Genomic DNA, 19564 nt, shown 5'->3' on the forward strand with positions numbered 1-19564 from the left:
TCATGACACTTATATGAGAGGACTGATACCACTTTAATATTTGTCCATTAATATAAATGTAAAGCTACCACCAGCAGTCAGCACTTATCTTAGCAGAAAGACTGGAAATGGTGGAAGCAGCTAGCCCATATGCTAAGCTAACTGGCTGTTGGCTGCGGCTTCCTACTGCCTGAATTGGTATCACAAACCAGAGGCTTTTTTAAGCTGACAGCTTTTGTTGTGAGCTAACCGCACAAACTACCTTTATTTATTTCATTCAAACCTATTTAAACAATAAAAGCTAGACGTTCACAGCTAAAACAGCAATCACACCTTCAAGATTATGACAGTAATAATAAATTTCATAGTCTAAAATTTTTATCCGAGTGTTATCCTAAAAATATCATCTGATTACTTCACTTACAGCTTAATGGGTTTCAGTTTTTAATTAAAATGCTGGAATTACTTTGCTGTCAATTTATTCCAACACAAATGGCATGTGTTTGAAGTTGTTTCCCCTAATTGTTTATTTCTTTTGAATTAACGCAGCTGTATTTTTCACATCCTGCATACTTATTCACAGCTTCATCTGAAACATATGTGTAGCCATGAGGACATATTTATACATTTATTCTCAGGTACGAATTAGAAACACAAAGGAAATCGAGGACAGACTGGAGATATCTGTGTGTGAGTCATAAACATTACTTCTCTGGACAGCGTTTCATCATAGTTATGTATACAGACCCATAAGCAGCTTTTTATGAGACTGAACTGTACATGTTTATCACACAAGTTCCTTTATTGTATGGCCTCTGCACCTTGTTCCAGAGAAGGTAACATACTTTCCTTCAGTGGGAAAGAAAATATGTGCACAGGACATATAACACACACACACACGCACACACACACACACACACACACACACACACACACACACACACACACACACACACACACACACACACACACACACACACACACACACACGCATCCCATTTCCAGACTCCCCTTCCTCTTAACCCCTGCCCCTTGACCTGGATTTGTGCTGCGACCCTTTAAGACAACAGTGGTGCTGCTATTACTTAGGTTGCATAAGTCCTCCTCTGTAAGATTTGTCCTTTCACCTCATAAAGTCAGGATGTAATATAGTCCAAGGAAAATCTCATACGAAGGCCAGGATATACATATCAGCCACACAGTCCCATAAATCAAGAAATAAAAACATGACATGCACCATATCCAGGCTTAATCAGACCTCCTCCATACTAACCTCTTTACTTGCCTTTCGCCTGTGTTCCATATGCTATCTTTAAAAAAACAACACACTTTCAGTCTGAACAAAGTTACGTAAAACTTTATCTTAAGATTTACGCTTTACAATCTACAGTAGACCCAATGATAAAGTACAGGACTGTTTGATAACATGAAAACACTGTAATCGTGAACTTCTCGTTGTAGTACTGCTCACCACAACACTGCAAACAGCTAATGATGAACACATGCATCAGCATAGTTTCTCCATAAAGTTACTTCATATATGCAAAGACAAAATAACAGAGGTTTGTATTGTGGGAGTTTTAGGATACCGTATTTTTGGAACTTAACCCATTATCAGGACTAAAAGTGAGGACAGGCTTCTGCTGATTTTGATTATTCTTTTTTCAATCTGTATCTTGCGAGTTGCACAACTGCAATACGAAATCATTGGAGAAGCCCTTTAAACATTGTTCTGTCAACATGTCCATATTAGTTACAGTTATAGAGTTAGTTTTGAAATTGAAGCTCAACTTCACAGTTTAAACAGTAAACTTGGTCAAGGGTACAGCGCTGACTAATGCCAGTTATGGGTGGCAATACTGTGGTGATGATTGATAAGCTGTAGTAATAATCACTGGCCCTGAACTGAGTGATATAACTTTCCAATAGACTTAATAAGGCATTAAATGAGACTAGTAAGTATATCCAAACCAACAGTAGGCTGATATAAAGTTAAGTTCTTGAGTTGGACGGTCTAAAAACATGTAAAAACATGACTCACTTCTGTAGATCTCTTTATAACTGTGACTAACAATCAAAAAATCATGATGACATTTGCAGACACAGAAAAACAGCACTGACACAGAGATACTGTGGTTACAAACAGACCAGCAGTGAGTGAAAGACATGTAACAGGATATTTGCTGAACCAATCAATGTGACACTCTCAAGAAAACAAACAAAACAAATTATGGCGAGCTTCCCCAAATTGGTATTTACAGCTGCTGTGTTGCACTGTGTTTCTGTTATTATCCAGTACAAGCAATACCTCCTCCTAAGGCCTTTGTACAACACATGTTACGGCACTCTTTTCTGGTAACTCTCTTTTAGCCTTGTCCTGTCCTCTACCACCTTCCCTTGGTGTGTTACTCTACCTCTAACAGGCTGTGCCACGTCCCACATATGTCTGAGCATCAAAGAGTGATGAAATGAGGGGAGGTGGGAGAGCAGCGGTGGGGGCAATCATGAAGCATAAGAAGAGAACGAGGTGCGAGCAGAGATTTGGAGACAAAGAAAAACATGTTTGAAAGACAAAAAGATAAGCAGAGAGAATGAGAGTGTGAGATGGTCTTACATAAGCCGTCCCATTCTCTGTTAGATATAAGGTTTGCTCATTAACACCAAGGTCACTGCTCTTCCTCTTCTTTTCCTGCTCGCTTCCAATCCTAGACCACAAACTCTAGTCTAAAAATGAACGAGGGAGGGGGAATGTCAGATCCAAATGGGCAGAGAGGCAAAGAGCTGTGGTTCAAACAGTCCAAATGGAATTCAAACGCCAACTACAGTGTGTCTCATGGGAGATTAAGTCACAGAAATACTGTTCAGTGTCAGAGAAAGAGAGAGACTCAACCTGAACAATGAGAGCGGGGATCTGAGAAACAAGACAGCGGGACGTAGAGATCTGTTATGTTATTATTGAACAGGGAAACAGACCAAGGGGTAAGTTTGGGATTTCTAGATTGTAGATATTGATCCCAAGCTGCTTTCGTGTTTGCAGCCACTTTCATCCTCTGGAGTCATACTCTGACTCTTTTCATCTTTAAATCCTGAGGAGCACTGAGGTCTCATAGACATTCATATTCATGGTCATCCGCTGTGCCTTGACCCCACCACTTTTCTTGGAAATTAAAAAGCCGCCCTCTCCCTGGACTTCCTAGGTATCTCCTCCCACACTTCTATCTTTCTTTTTCTCATTTCTGCAAACAGAAACAGAAGAATATAACTATGTGGCACATAGCCTATTATGAGATTTGCTGCGTTCTCCTTTGTTTTGACGTTAAGCCTCACCTCATGTCTGACTGAGATAGTCATTGCATTTCACATTGCATGAGCACGGTACGACCAGATTTGCCAAAGGTGGAAATGTTGACTTACTTTAAAAGCACTGCAAAATGTATTCACAGACACAGCTCATCTTGGTTTAGACGTTTGAGCTTAAAATGATTTGACTGCCTAATCTGACAGAAATTACTGGTTGCCAGCTTCCTCTTGCATAATAAGATAGAATATTAATTTCACAGTTATTTGTGAATGATCGTACACATTAAGAAGTCCACAGTCAAGCTAGAGGCTCTGTGAGTCTGTACTTAGGCACAGTGGTGCTTTGACCTGAATGCTAACATCAGCAAGCTAACATGCTCACAGCAACAATGATTACCCGATTGCTGGTTTAGACAGCAGAAAACATTGTGCTTCTATATTCGGAGATTTAGTGAAAGCGTTTGATACGGTTGATCCTTCTGTACTTATAGAAAGAAAAGTTCATTATTGGCTTTGACAGGGATACTTGAAGCTGGTTTCAGAGCTACTAGATCAATGAAATCAATGAACTTGTCTCTCCCATGCATGGTCATCAATTGCATCTATATGCTGATGATACTACCTTGTACTGTATTGCTGATTCTGCCCAATTAGCCATTGAGACACTTAAACTCTTTTTTTTCCTTTTTTTTTTTTTTGGTTAAATACAACATTCTTAAGGTTATTGTGAGATGAAACAATGCAAATAAAAGGAAATTCTTTCTTCTTTTTTTTTTCAAGATCCAAAAATATAGACAACAGTAATCTGCATATTTCTACTGTCAATGGTTTTAATATTGAAAGGGTTACAAGTATCTTGGCATCTGGCTTGATGACAAATTTGTATTTAATGGCACACAAGGAACCTTGTTGGCAAATTAAAAAAAGATTAACTTTCTATACAGAATTAAACCAGCTTTCATTTGTAATGTACAGTACATTACTTAAGATAAGTCAACATTGACTTTCAGTTTGACAGGGGACATGAACAGCAGTCTCCATGGTGAAAGATTGGTGTTTGTTTAACCCGTCCATCCATCGCACCTTCCTCCATGCAGATTTTCTTGCTCTTTACACCACGTCACTTCCTCCCACGCTCCCTTCATAATTACAGGAGCCAAGGGAGATCACAGTCTAACAGTAAAAGTAAATATGGGTTGTACACTTGCACAAACAACCAATACAGCATTTTTCTGGTGAGGACAGGCTGGTTTCACAGCATCATTTTGCATTTCGTCTATGAATGTTAGATTATTTCCCTTTTTGTTGCTGCATTACATTGGATTTTGTTCATGGATATCAAAGATTTAGCACTCTTTCGGCTGACCTGCAGAGGAAATGGAATAAACGAAAGCCCAAGAGGTCTGAGCTTTTTTCAGCACAAATGCAGTATGTAGTAACGAAGCACATGTCGAGAAGCTTGTTGTGAACTAGTAATGCCATGAGTAAGCGTATTGTGCATGTGGAAGCAGATCAGGTCAACCCTAAGCTTAGCTGTCAAGTGTGAGCTGTAAACCCCAAAAACCCCAGTGCGCAAAGCAGCTTCAACAGAGCTCAGTATGTGAATGGAAGAAAAAAAAAGTTAGCCTGCATAGTCAGGGTGCTGCTGAGCCTCTGTGGCTCAGCAGTTTTGGCATTAGCTCTGGAACATCAAGATGGAAGAAGGGATTAGCCGGGTTCTCAGGGTAGATTAGAACAACAATAATTCCCAAATTCCTTCACAATGAGACTCGGAAAGGGAAGAAGCTCCCTTTTTCTAGTGGGCCAAGGTCAACAGAGAGCAAGGGGGGGAAGGGGGTAGCATGAGGGAGAAATACAGATGGTGGTGGAGTTCCCTGATACATGCAGATTTAATCCACAGGAAGTGTTGAAACTGATACTGAATCTTTAGCAATTTTGTTAATCTTGTGAAATTCCTACATCATATTTTACACAAGTTAATATATCTGACTTCATGCTGTAATTGTTAAAAGAAAACTATAATTGTCTCTTGTGTCAGAATGATCATTTATATCAGTTGTCATTGTTTCAATCAGGCTTGCATTGAAACCATGAGAGCATCATCAAAAATAAAACTGTCACTTCCTCACAATCACTTTGGTAACATATCACCACGTGACACACAGGCATGCAGATGTATATCTCTCTCTGCGTATGTCAAATTCCTTTGCTACCTGTATCAAACCAGACACGAATCTGGTCAGGATGATGATGCCTTACTTTTCCTTCTTTAGCTCCCCTCAGCTTGTAAAAGCTAGGGTTGGGTGAAACACCACAAAGCCAATTCACACATTCCCCTGCATCACGACAAACCCAGGAAACTGCAGCCAAGGTATGAAGTGCCTTCCCAATGCTTAGTTATCTCCTTTTTTGTGCTTTGGCAGAGAAAGACAGGTTGTATAATACTGCAGCAGCAATGGAAACAAATACAGTTTGCCATTTTAGGATGCACAAGCATACATCTACTGTGAGCAAAGAAACGAGAGATCATGCAAGAAAAGCAAATCCAAGTTTATTACTCTAACCACATGCTTCCACTGCCAGAGAACTTGGCTTTGGAACAAAAGAATAGCAAAAGATTAGCAGTTTTCCATTGCTAAGTGTATGCTAAACAGTGGAAGCTTAGAGCTGCTTTCCAGATCCTGGGAGATATCCTGCATTTAAATGCTGCTTAAATATGTTTAAATCAGAAGAGGGACAAATATGAGTCATAACAATAGGGAGGGCAGTGGATGATGGCAGGGAAATGTCAAAGATGTAAAGGATATATAGGGCATGATTTTAAGAAAGGAGCATCAACATAGGGATGAAGTGAAAGTCGAGGTTCTCAACAACCAACCAGCTGACTCTAATCAGGCATTACCCAGAGGACAAGTAGGAGTTGGAGGTTTTCCCAACTGATAAAAGCTGGCCAACACTAAGCTGGCACCTCACCAGTTGCATTACTAAGCAAAGAATTTGAAAGTTTCAGGGGTTTCTGACTTGTGGTGTTTATATGGTGAGAATGTGAATATGCAGGTCTTTAACAAGAGAAAGTTTTGAGTCAATTAGCCAAACTATTCAAAAGAGCACAAACAGAAGTTTGGAACGGGAGGAATTTCTCACTGGTATTGGTACAGTACGCACGAGAAGCCAGCAACTTGGAAAGGGATTTTGGCTCCCAGTACTCTCTGTGTAACTCTTTGTATGAAAAATAATTGGACCTTGTGGGCTGTTCCTCTTAATTCCTTGTTATTCACAAGCTAAAAAAAATGCTTTGACATTAATGCAATTTGTGGCAAATGCCCTTAAAGCTTGAATTAGAGTAAGGTTTGTGAAAAGTTATGTAACCTGTTGGCCAAGGAGAGGACCAAATGTTGGTCAGGACAGACATGGGAAACAAAGTTCACCAGTTCAAGAGGTGCATCTTGTTATACAATATAACAGCCCTGCAATAAATCATACATTTTTGCTGAGCATATGGTCATTTTGTAACCCACAGCTTGTGGTGAGGTACTATATGTCATTATGCTATAATGTGTATGTAATATTGACCTGAATACTGGGGATAAATCAAGATTTTCCATCCAGTGGTCACAGTTTGAATTTAAACTGCTGTGTGGGAGATGGCTGGAGTCCAGGGTTCATGTCCTTGTCTCTAAAAGTCAGTGAAGTGCCAGTAAAAGGTCACCAGTTAAGTGGTGCAATCTTTGAATATGACACACAAGCCATTAAACATTAGCTCCATTAAGAAGTGAGGAGCCTGAAATCCAGCCTGAGATCCTGAGGCTCTTCACAGATAAGACTACGTCAAGATCCAAAGTTCACAGTCCAGCAGCAACGTCTTCTCGCCTTACAGAGAAACATGACGCACCATAAAAAAAAAACAATGTTAACAGCTAATGTGTAGGTCAAAGGTGCCAGGATTTCTGCTTCTAATATCCCCCCAACTTGTCTGATGAAATACCTGAATTGTATTTGTACTTGTCATCGACTCACAGTCTCACTTAACTAAATGAAATCAGCCCACCATCATTGCCTCCTCGCGGTCTCATTCACTGACTCAGAGATGACGCATTAGGATTTGTGGAACAGAGCTAGCCTGCAGGGCTCTGTCACAGAGGTGGATTTCACAGGTTGTCTTCTCTGTCTCATCTGGTCAACTTTACGATAACATGCTTTGACCTGCTGATCGTCACAAGTGGGTGTTTTTGACTACGAGGACAAAGGTACAGTGTGATCACACTTTCGTTCCAGCTTACTAAAATGAAACATTAACGAGGTGAGCTTACGTCACTACCAAAACGAGTTAAAGCTTTTTTTCTGCATCCAAGCAAATTTGTAGAAATGCATACACAGTCTGCCTTCTACTTTGTACCACCACTTTCAGCTGAGATCTAATCAATAGTCGACGACATCTCACAGGCTCCATGTTAGTAGATAAGAATCACTGTTCTTCTTGGACACGCTTGGTTTCCCTCATCTCCTTGGATTTCTTCACCCTCCCAGTCTTCTCTGCTTCACTTCCTGCCTTCCTTCCTCCTCTCTCCTGCCCCCCTCTCTCTTTTTCTCCTGCATGAATGAGTTTTGGACAGTAAACACAAATGGGACCAGACTGGGTCAGGCCTTTCTGGGGACAGTTGGTGTTTAAACCAAAGCAAACACACTGACCGACTAACAAAACCCTCACCTGATCCTTACACAGAACAGGCCTTAAAGAAGTGAGAGTAATGCCAGTAAGCAACTTAGAAAATGTCTGTAAGATTATATGGCACATACAAATAAAAAATAAGAGAGCAGCTTAACCCTAATTTTCAGCATTTACAGTATTGTATTAGGTATCAACAAAATACTGCCTATACCAGGAAAAATAAAAGTGAAGAAGTGTAAGAAATAAAGGAGGAGCTGAACAAGTGTGAGTTTAAGAGGGACTTGAGATGGAAATATTACACTGTAAGTATTTTTAGAAAATAACTTTTGTGGCTGTGGCAATTATGACACTTTAAAACCCTTTACTGCCCAAATGCCACAATTTGCGTCACACTTCATTCTCCTTCTCAGAGTCATAAGTCAAATTTACACACACACACACACACACACACAGTCATGTCACACATGCAGCGTGACTTACACATCCTGATGTTGTCATTATCTCAGATTAGAAATCGCTTTCAAGATTCACGAGATACCTCCAAAACTTTCCTGAGTGAGAATCGTCACATTTTTTTTATTTTTCTTCAGTATCAAAGTAATCCTCTGATAGTTGTCTGTACATCTGTGGGTTCAAAAACTGGGCTCATGATAACACTACACATCCTGTTTACATCCCCGAAAGCCCCCAGATTATGAGAACTGCAGTTCCAAAACATATACCTTGATTAGCCCCCAAATTGAGAAGACAAAGAAAGATAATAGGTGTTCCAAAAGTAAATTGAAATTAACTTTTTTATTTTGTAATCACAAAGGCTCAGAATGTCTGATCGACATGGTTCTGATAGAGGTTTCAAGGTTGTGAAGGCAAGCTACAGTGTTAGCATTTGGAACCCTGATTTATAGTATTTACTGTTTTCTTAAATATTGTTATTAAGTACATTGTGTGTATTATATGTATGCAGTACATATTATTGCATATACATGGATATAGTTTTGCCAAATGGAGTAACTCCAGACTTATAGTGTAAGTTCTGGGTATGTGGGTTATGAGATGAAGCTGTCCTGTTTTAGTTTCCTGTCACTATTTGATTGGTGCCCTGTATGTACAAACTATTTGCACTGTAATCTGTTGGCTGTAATCTGAAGCCTTACTGAAGTTCATGTAAGATTCTGCAAAAGTACTGAAAATATATGACTAGAGAGATAGCATGCTAGGACAACGAGCAGTCAGCAGAAGTTCGTGTTCTTTTCATTTTTGATTAAGTCTTCATCAAGAACAGTAGAGGCTTGATGTTAGAGATTAGTGGAAAGGCTGTGTTTGCATTAGCTTTGTGTGGGTGGGTGTGTGTGTGTGTAGTATCTGTTGGCGTGCACATGGAACGGTACAGGACGTCCTTATCAGGAGGATTTATATGCTTTTGATTTCTGGTCTTGCTCAGGCAGTGGGGCAGATTGTCTGACCTCATCCTCAGTCATGTAATAAACTGTCCTCTCAGCTCTCCCTCTCTCTATCACAGCTGTTTACCCTGTTTGGATCTTTCCCCTCAGCTCCACCAATACCTCAACTGCTCTCATGTTTTCTCTCAAATCATTATTGTTTGTCCTTTGTTCATTTGTAATTCACATTTCCCCATTGCCCAGCTTTCTTCCTGCTTACAGTAAACCTCCCATCCTTTCCTCCCTTATTCTCTGCAATTATCACCCCCATGGAGAAAATCCATTTGTCATGAATTTAGATTTTATAATGCAATAAGCGCCATAAAATTGGTCTATATTTAGCATCGGCTGTGATGGTCTCATCTAAAGCAGCAGCAGCAGGTTGAAGGCTATGCAACACACTGAGTCAAGGCCTCTTGCATTTTAAATGGTGCTGATGCTTTGTAATTAGAGAAAAAAAAAAGGTGCTGTGGTGGACTTTTAATGAGGTGGAGGTGGGTGATCTGTCAGGGAAGCCATTTAGCAGAGAGAAAACGTTGGTAAATGTCTTTATATTCATTCACACATTGCAGAGGTTATGTTTTGCCTCGAAGGGGTCAGCGAGAACTTTCATTTCAGGTCTGAAGCAGCTCCTCTGGCAACAAGCAACTGCATTTTGTGGCCAAGTGCAGATTAACAATTTCAAAAGCTTCTGCTTACAATGAGCATAATGCAGAAAAACTGCAGCGATCAGTATTATAGTCAGTATTGAGCAATACAGGATACTTCAGGCAAAATATTCATCTGGACTTAGAACAGCACAGAAAGTTCAGAATAAAGAGCGTCGTATCACACCATGACAAATGTCCCCAGAGCTTTCCCATCTGTCCCTGCATACTTAAGAGTAAGCTGACACTGTCTGTCAACGTCTGGTGTCTTACTCACCCCCGCCGCCTTTGATAGGTGACAGTAGCACACTTTCTTAAGTCCGAGTCTGAGACACTTCTTAGACAGCGACTGATACACTTCACTTTGATGGGCTGACAAATTTCAAAGAGAAGCTTTGCTCATTTGCATTTGAGTCTGGCCGTGTGTTGCCCCCTCGGTGGCACAGCAGCGTGTTTGGCACGAGAGGGAAATGTTTCTCTTACTGTTGCATTTGTTGAACAGGCGGCACGCTCTGCCAGTGTTTGGCAAACCAACTTTGAGGCCTGACTTGTTGGGTGTTTGGACAGAGCGTCCCGAGATATGACACAGTACAGTACATGATGTCTGTGTGCTGAATATTTGGCAATGCCACACAAGGAAGAGCGCATTTCAGTCCGTATTTAGAGTATGCACCCAACCGCTACTGTAAGTTTCCAGTTTGAATGCGGTCAATCATTTATGGAGTCACAATGTGAGATATGAGCTGCCACTGTAGGTCAGTCCTTTTTAACTCCACACTGACTTCACATGCACCACACACCCTGCAGTGAAAAGTGGCTATGACTCACCACAGAGCCCCCTCCACTTTAACCCCCGCCTGTTCCCACCTCGCCACAACACACATTAATTCAACACACGCACACACCGGTTATCTCCAGCGAGACATTAGTGACAGATCTATCGGTTGTGAGGGCAAGAGGTGGAATTGATGGAGAGATAGAGGGAGGCAGAACGGCAAATGAAACAAAATGGAAAAAAAGGAGAAAAAAGTAAAGGGCTGAATGGAGTGATGGACAACAACACGGCCCTGTTTAATATTCGGACACACTTAAACACACTGCGATACAAACACACACACGGTACAGTGTGGCTTTGTCTCGCTGGGACAGTGATGACTCATTCTCTCCTGTTGCCCATGGGGCTGGAGAAATACACACACACACACACACACACACACACACACACGAGACGGGAATCAATTGATGGGCATGATGATTGATAGGAGTGGGATAGTTATTATGATTGCAGTTGCATAACCAAGGACAAGCTGCAGGAGCATTAGTGTGAGTGGACTGGTGTGTGTTTGAGCAAGGCGTCCGTCGATGGCACTGCTCCATGCGCTGGTGTTCATTTCTCCATTTTTTTGTTTAATTCTTAACAGTGTTCAAGCTCTCTGCTGAATATGTGCTTCCTGCTCTAATTCAAGAAAGACCCGCCCGTGGTGAGCAACAACAACAACAACAACAACAACAACAACAACAACAACAACAAGTGGGTCTTTAAAGAAGGAAAAAACGGCCCAGTCTTCAGTCTTCAGTTGCCTCAGTGTTTATGTTACGTAACAACACTCGTGGCGGAGCTTAAACGGAGAATAAAGATAAACAGAACAATAAAGGGTCCTGTTAGTAACTAATTTGCTTCTTTGACTTTTTCAGTGAGCGCTAATGGGCAAACAGAGGGAGGTCTGTAAAATGAGCTGTGCCTGTGCATGCACTTGCACCTGCAGGCCGGAGGGGGAGATTTGTGGTGAGAGGATGGCAGTATGTTTGGCACACACTATGAAGAAAGGCACACTGTCCTCATTAATTCTTCATTTACCACTTAGATTTCCCCTTAAGGTTCTTCCGATGTAGAAAATGTTTGTGTCACACATTATAACAATGCCACATTTTCACATACACTCGAAATATTGGACATCTTGCTGCCTGAAGCCACAGTGTAGAAAGTTGAAGGGACTTCTATGCCAGAGGTACAAAAACCTCATAAATCTCATATGAGTGCAGTTCATTTAATCAGTGTGACTGTGCCATTACATCAAGTGGAAATATTCTACATGTCTTGTGCGTTACATTCTATACATATTTCTCTAGAATTCAGCCTCACATATTTGGCATCTTTGCAAAGTTTGAGAAATCCACAACAAATGTTTGGTCAGGCAGATAAAAAAAATAAATATTTCCATTTTATTACAACTTGGGTTTTATTGTCATAGTTTTGGCCATCGTGCCTATTGGTAATAATAATGCTGCACTCATCATGTTAATGGCTTGGATTTTGGGAATGTGGTCACATTGCCAAAAAGATGTCTGAGTGGTTTTGTTTTGCGTGCAGAAAAAGACGGTTGGTAACACATTCAGGTTACCTTCAGAATAAAATGGTTTAAATAATCTGGCTGGTTTCTTTAATAGGCTGCAATGTCTGACCCGGTCTCACGAGATAAATATGTTGGGTCATGAGAAAGCAGGTATGTAAAACAGAGTTGGATTTATTTCTCCCGACATTCCTCTAATCTTTGCTTTTTCACTTGTGGATTACTGAATATTTTTGAATTTTCAAGTCAACACTGCTTTGTTTTAGCGTCAAAAAAAAGTTAAGAACCATTGATCTCATTGCTTGTTTCTCGGCCAGCTGAACTTTCTAGTGATGTCTTGAATACAACCTTGTTCTTACTGACAGGAAACTGGCCATATTGATCACTGCTTGCAGCTGTGTGTGATGGAGGTGATCAATTATACCCAGAGGAGCAGGCAGTTGATTGGGTTGAGAGTGACTTCATGAACACATAGGGACACAAAGGGACACACACACACTCTTCATATTTCTTGTTGTACCTTGCAGCCCTTGCTCTTGTCATGGCCGCTGGTTTGTCCACTGGTGGGGCACGGCGAGCACGGCTCCTGGTGGTAGTACTGGCCGCCCGGCAGGCCGCTGTAGTGACAGCAGCCGTAAGGTGAGGGGAAGTGCGTGTACCACAGGTCCTCGGCCAGCGGACACTTCGGACAGGGATAAAGCAGGCCCTTCCCTTGGGCCTTCTCCACGCTCACCTTGGGGTTCCTCATCCATCTTCGTACCTGGATGGGAAAGAAGCGTTTGTGTCAACAGCAGTTTGAAGAAAAAGGTTTGTGTCATCTCATTTTTACTTTCTTTTCTTGCCATTCACATGTTTTTGTAAGCACTCGCACAGATGCTCCACCAACACACGCATGCTGTCAACCCTGCCAGCTGCTCCTTTGATCAGAGAAAGAGGAGTTTCTCATGTTATCCCTGATTACATGTCAGTTGAAGTGGGACACACACACACACACACACACACACACACAGTTGCACTTCAAAGAGGCACAGATTGCTTCTCTACGCTGCCACACTTTGAGCACATGAATCATAGAGGGAACACATACATGCGCATGCACCTGTCGCATGTTGATGACACAAAGCTGATGGCACCCTCAAATCCGATGACGAACAAAATCTGTCGAGTCTAAGCTTGTCCAAGTTTTCTTGAAATCTTTGCCCCAACTTGCTTCAATATCAACAATACAACAGGAAGAACTTGGAGGAAGCTCTCTGCTGAGGGCCAGTTCAACCCACCACTTGCCAGAGAAGCATCATCACTAACCGTAACACCCGGTGAATGTGTGGGCGTGGGTGCGTGGATGTGTAATGCTCACGTTGTGGGGGACATGCAGTGCGCGTGCCTCACAGCAAGAAGGTCGCAGGTTCGATTCCCGGGTCGGGCCTTTCTGTGTGAAGTTTGCATGTTCTTCCCGTGCATGCGTGGGTTCTTCCTCCCACAGATTTTCCCCCAAAACATGCTCATTAGGTTGATTGGTGACTCTAAATTGCCCTTAGGTGTGAGTGTGACTGTGAATGGTTGTGTGTATGTGCCCTGCGATTGGCTGGCGACCGGTGGAGGGTGTACCCCGCCTCTCGCCCGTCGACAGCCGAGATATGCCTGTAACCCCGAAATGGGATAAGCGGCATAGAAAATGGATGGATGGACTTGGATTAAGGTTAGGGTTAGGGCTAAGGCTGAGGCTGAGGTTAGGTGAGCAGTGGTTATGGTTATGGTCACAGTCAGTCTCCAAGAAATGAGTGTGTCTATGTAACATCCCCTAAAGTGATGGTCTGAGTGTGTGTGGGAAAGCTGGTGAAAAAGGGGCACATGGGAGACAGGGAGAGAAAGAGAGGCAACATTTTAATGAGAAGCCTTATGAAATGCCGTCCTGCTGCGTGGGTCAAACATTTAGCAAACACACACCGCGGGCACTAGCCTAAGAGTCCAGACAGCTGTGACACACACCAACACACACACACACGCACACTGAGACTGAATGCCTAAGTTGAAGGGTTGCCAGACAGCGTGTTAAGGCATGTTGAGTCTAAAGGAAAACAGACATGGAAAAACACTCGAGCAACAAATCAGCCACTGTAGGACAAACACACAAGTCCAAAGACACACAGCTAAAATAAGGACACCCCCACACAGGTGTCTTCACGAGGGTCATGGAGAGAGGGTACGTGTGATTGGCGTTACATCCAATTAGAGTTATTTTATTTAATTCCTTTATTTGGCATGTGTGAGAAGTGTTATGGCATTACCCCGTGGATCAAACGGAGCGCTGTCATACCTCTTGTTCAACGCGTCACGCTGACGATGAGGCTGACGAGAGGTGTCATCCGAGCCTTAACACTTTTTCACCTCAGGCACAAAAACACGGCGCTCACATCGGCAGGGATGTGTTTTTTCTTTCTGCAGCTCGCTTTAAAACTCGGCGAAGAGCTGCGCGTTACATCATGTTTTTCGGTGGGTTTGTTTGCTCATGTGTAACACGCCGTATCTCAAAAGCCGCTGACTGCATTTTGATGCAATTCTGGGGACATGTTCCCGTCCCAAAAACGACATTTCAAAATCCCCCCGATTGCTCAAATGACATGTCTAATCAATGTTTGGAGGAATGCTGCTCTGCGTCTGAATCTCCTCATCAGACATCATGTGAAACGTAGCCTACAGTCCCAACGCAGAAACACACACAAACAGAGCCACTGATTTTATATTTACTTCCATCATTTCTGCTACTCATTTGGGTGACACAGAGCTCTGTCTGGACTCTCCCCATTATGTGATTAGGCTTATTTAGGCAAAAATAGAGAGACAAATATATCCTGAAGCAGCAGCAGCAGCAGCAGCAGCAGCAGGCATTAGTTTTGATTTGGGGCTGTGTGCTCATGCATATCTGGAAGCTTCTTTTTGTCTTGTGTGGTAGGAGGAAAGCCAGGTTTATACAAAAATATGCAGACGAAACACAAGAACAACTAAAGCATTAATAGATAGATAGATAGATAGATAGATAGATAGATAGATAGATAGATAGATAGATAGATAGATAGATAGATAGATAGATAGATAGATAGATAGATAGATCCTCAGGCTAATTACTGATTAATATTTATGTTTTGTTTAAAAAATTCCACGGGGGACTCGTCGCAGCAGAATGTGCCTGTGGGAGTGCGTGTGTGTTTGTGCGTGGGCGTGCACAATCTGTCCATGCAAACCAGCCGAGTCATCAGTGATCCACACCATACTGTACGCCATCTGAGACCAACACACACAATAAGCCACACTTTGGAAAACCCCACTGCGAGCAAGAACACAAGTCGGTGACACAGGAGAGGAGGAGAGTGTCTGAAACTACGCAGCAACATAAGGAATATTTAACAAGCGCATAAGTGATTGTTGTCAATTTGCTGTTATCCTGGAACACATCGGCTCCCTCGAGCTGAGATTGTTCTAACTTGAACGCAGTAACCTGTGCAATAAAGCCTTACTTCATTATCTGATTTATTATACTACACCATTTGGGAGTAATGGAGAAAATAATGCTGTGCCATATTCCCAAAGCAATACAGTGATTATTGAGTGAATGCATCAACCCACCTCTCCTTCACAGGCTGGAAGTAATGTTAGTCATTTCCTTCCTGTCATACCCTGCAGTCCCATCGCTCAGTGTTTTCTTTTGATCTCATGTAAATCGGCTGCAAATTATTCAGATTTGCGGAAGGAGAAGTTCAGCTGTTTGTCAAGCTTGGCATATTTTGAGTGAGTGTAACAAACGCTAATGGGGGTTTAGACAGATGCCCACCAGACCAACGAACCCCTCACGGTGTCAACCAATTTTCAGTAATTCATATTTTACGCCACCAATGCTGTGGCATTATTTACATTAAGAGCTGAAGCATCTCATCTCTTTTGAAACACAGCTGCTTTCTTATCAACTCTGATTCATCAGATTTCATGTAATTTGCTTATAGAAGCACAAAAGTTGCCAGTGTTTCACTAACACGAATATCCTAACTGATTTTTAGCTTCTTACAGATTGTTTGCATCTATATATGGTCAGAACTAACCTTTATTTTTGTTATCAATGAGTGTGCCTTCGATTAATCGATGGATCATTTTGTCTATGAAATGTCAGAATATAGTAACAAATGACAAGTTGGTGCCATCAAACAGTGTAAAAAAGAAAAAAAAGGAGTTTAATTTGCAATCATGGAGAGAATATTTCCACTTGAAAAGTCAGAACCATGGACTTTTTTTGCACTTTCACGTAAAAAATGACTGATGATTGCTGACAACTGAGCCTGCTCCTGAAAAATCCCTGCTTCATATCATCCTCCACCAAACATTCTAGCAATTTCTCTTATCCTGATGTCTCATTTAACATTAAGCAACACAACTCTTCATTAATCACTTAGTAACATTAAAAACTGCAGCCTTGATGGTATTCATATAAAGCAGGTAAGTCACTCAAAAGGGTCACTTTATAATAAGCCATCAGGCCTGCAATCACACATGTTACTAGTCATTAATAAACCAGTCACGATCCACTTTGGCTTGATAATTTGGTCATAACTCTTCAATCAAATAGCCCGAGACAAATAAATTCTGCTGCTGTATTAAAATTCATTAGAAATGTAATTTAAAGTTATTTGGGTGGGATTTGGGGGCAAAAATGTCTGCAGAGAAAAAAAAAAAAACATTGAGAAAATCCTGGTTAAAAAAGACAATAAAGAATTTATTGACCGTTACTAAAGCCATTAGTTGCAGCTTATAAAACCTTTATATGCCTAATTATAAAGCTGCACCAAACGTCCTCCAAGCACAGTTTTGTCGTCCATTAAATCACTGAATTGGACTTTTGTTTTTGGGAAAGTCAGCACACACACTCATCACACAAACACACCAACAAGGGAAGCAATATAATGCAAACTATTAAGGTTACTCAGCAAATGGGCCATGTGATAGCACTGCAGCACGATGCATGATTTGCTGAGTAGATCCCAAGATATTAGACCCCGCCAGCTCAATGATGTCATGTTTTCTACACAACAGACACTTGTGGGTTCTGTAACGCAACAGTGTTTTGGAGCACACACACGCACATAGAAACACACTCACACACAGTAAACACAGAAACACAGGGAGTCGAATGTTGCGCCTGATTAGCGCAGCTTAGCTCTCACAATGACATCATCTCTGGCACGCATGCATATACACACACACACGCACACACATACACGCACAGAAAGAGAGAGAGGGAACACTCCGGCTGTGACACCTCCTCTCTCAGCCAATACTCCTCTCACTCTGCTCGTGCAGGTGCATGTGCATCCCCAAATGTTTGTGTGTCTGTCATCCAAACTCACCTTTCTCTTCACAAACTGGAAAGCTGAGCACTTCTTAAAGGAAAAGGCAGTCTTCTCTCCCCCTCCTCCCACTCCTGCACCTCCTCCACTTCCCCCACCACCTCCTCCTCCTCCTCCTCCTCCTCCTCCTCCTCCCCCGTTCACCAGCTTCATGGCCGACACCGGCACTCCGCTTGCCTCCGTAGATCCCAGGATGACGGACAGACTGACGGAGTGAAAGAGAGAGGGAGAGTTTTCTAAGGCATGAGGAGAAAGCTGTGGCTTCTGCCGAGACAAGAGCAGAACAGCAAATGAGAGAGATGCCTCTGCGTTGAGGGAGAGAGGTGGCAAAAGGAGGATGCGAGGAGGAGAGAGAGAGTGGGTGAGAGAGGAGGTGGAGGTGGAGGAGACAGATGGATCAAAATGTGAGGGAGAGAGGCAGGACGCTGCAGTGAGATTACTGGAACAACCGGGTGTCAGGATGCAGATAAAGATAGGGCCAAAGTAAGGGAGGAAGATGCACACAAACATATGAAGAGAGGAGGAAGAGGAGCAGGAATGTACAGCTCCTGTTGCTGTGAGGACAAAACAGCTCTGTTTACAGTTCGGTGTCTCCTACAAAGCATCTCAGTGAACTGCCTGATGTGTGGGTGAAGTTTAGCCATACATGTGCAAGTGTGTTTACATATCCCTGCAAAGTTGGTGTGTGTGTGTGTGTGTGTGTGTGTGTGTGTGTGTGTGTGTGTGTGTGTGTGTGTGTGTGTTCCATCATTCTTCCATACCTTTAAGCCGGTGCGTTGGCTGGTTCCGCTGCAGCTTTAACAGCCTGTTTTTGCCCGAAGACTCCTCTGAGAACTGGTCCCAGATCAGACGTACCAACTCCTGCTCCTCAGTTACAGGTGTCCCTTCCCTGCTGTCACTGAACTATGCCCAAACACCCACAGGAAGGTGGAGAGAGGAGGAGGGGGAGTCTGTGATGATGTCCGCTTCAATGAGAGCATGTCACTGTGTGATTAGTGTGTGTGTGTGTGTGTGTGTGTGTGTGTGGGGGTCCTTAGTGGTGCAGTTGTGTGGAGAGCAGTGTGAGTGAATCCGCCGTGGTCAGCCTGTAAACAAACAGCCAGGAAGTGTGTGTGTGAAAGCATGATGAGGCGCGTGTGATGTGTCCAGCTGCGGTCTTCTGGCTCACACCAGCTCTACTTTATCAATGAAAGGCTCTGCAGTGAGCGATGCCGCCTCCCCTCCCCTTCTCTCTCCTCCCTCTCTCTCTCTCTCTTTCCAGCTTCCTCACTGTCCCTCATCACTACTCTGCCCTCCCCCTTTCCCTCCGCTCGCTCATTCTTCCGCTGCAGTCGATGGTGGCACCTCCTTCTCTCTCTTTGCATCCCTCCTTTAATCTACCTCGCCTAACAGTTCATCCCTCTTCTGGACACTGAAATTGTCCCGGTGAGGACTGAAGAGGACACCCAGAATGCGTCTCCACCACAGCGAGGGTTTAATTTAGTGTACAATCTGTCCTGACAGCTTTGGTCCAGCTGGATTTGATACACACATACACACACACACTCACACACTTCATCATATCTGTGTGTATGCCCCTGCCTCTGTACCTGTAACACAGGGTCGGCTTAATTTCCTGATGTGACACCCATGAGCAAAAAAGCTGAATCACTTTCCTTTTATGAATCCGTGCGCTTCACGTGTGCAGTAAGCCTGATTGCATGAATAAAACCATGTTTCTAGTTCTTCGCTGGCTATGTAGCCTGAAAAAATAAATTATATTATTTGAGATATTAAGCTGAATGAA

General features: G+C 42.6%; 1 protein-coding gene across 1 annotated transcript in view; it reads right to left on the reverse strand.

Annotated features, from left to right (window-relative positions):
• sgk1 (serum/glucocorticoid regulated kinase 1) overlaps positions 1–19259 on the reverse strand; it is a 36558-nt gene extending 17299 nt beyond the window's left edge. Inside the window, exons 1-3 of the mRNA XM_070987244.1 lie at positions 18540–19259; positions 17779–17983; positions 12906–13145 (exon numbers count right to left, since the gene is read on the reverse strand). Of these exons, the coding sequence (XP_070843345.1) occupies positions 12906–13145; positions 17779–17931 (393 nt within the window). The 5' untranslated portion in view covers positions 17932–17983; positions 18540–19259. The remainder of the gene's footprint in view (positions 1–12905; positions 13146–17778; positions 17984–18539) is intronic.
• Between the last annotated feature and the right edge of the window lie 305 nt (positions 19260–19564).

This window comes from Chaetodon trifascialis, chromosome 19, assembly GCF_039877785.1.
Source record: "Chaetodon trifascialis isolate fChaTrf1 chromosome 19, fChaTrf1.hap1, whole genome shotgun sequence".
Taxonomy (NCBI): domain Eukaryota; kingdom Metazoa; phylum Chordata; class Actinopteri; order Chaetodontiformes; family Chaetodontidae; genus Chaetodon; species Chaetodon trifascialis.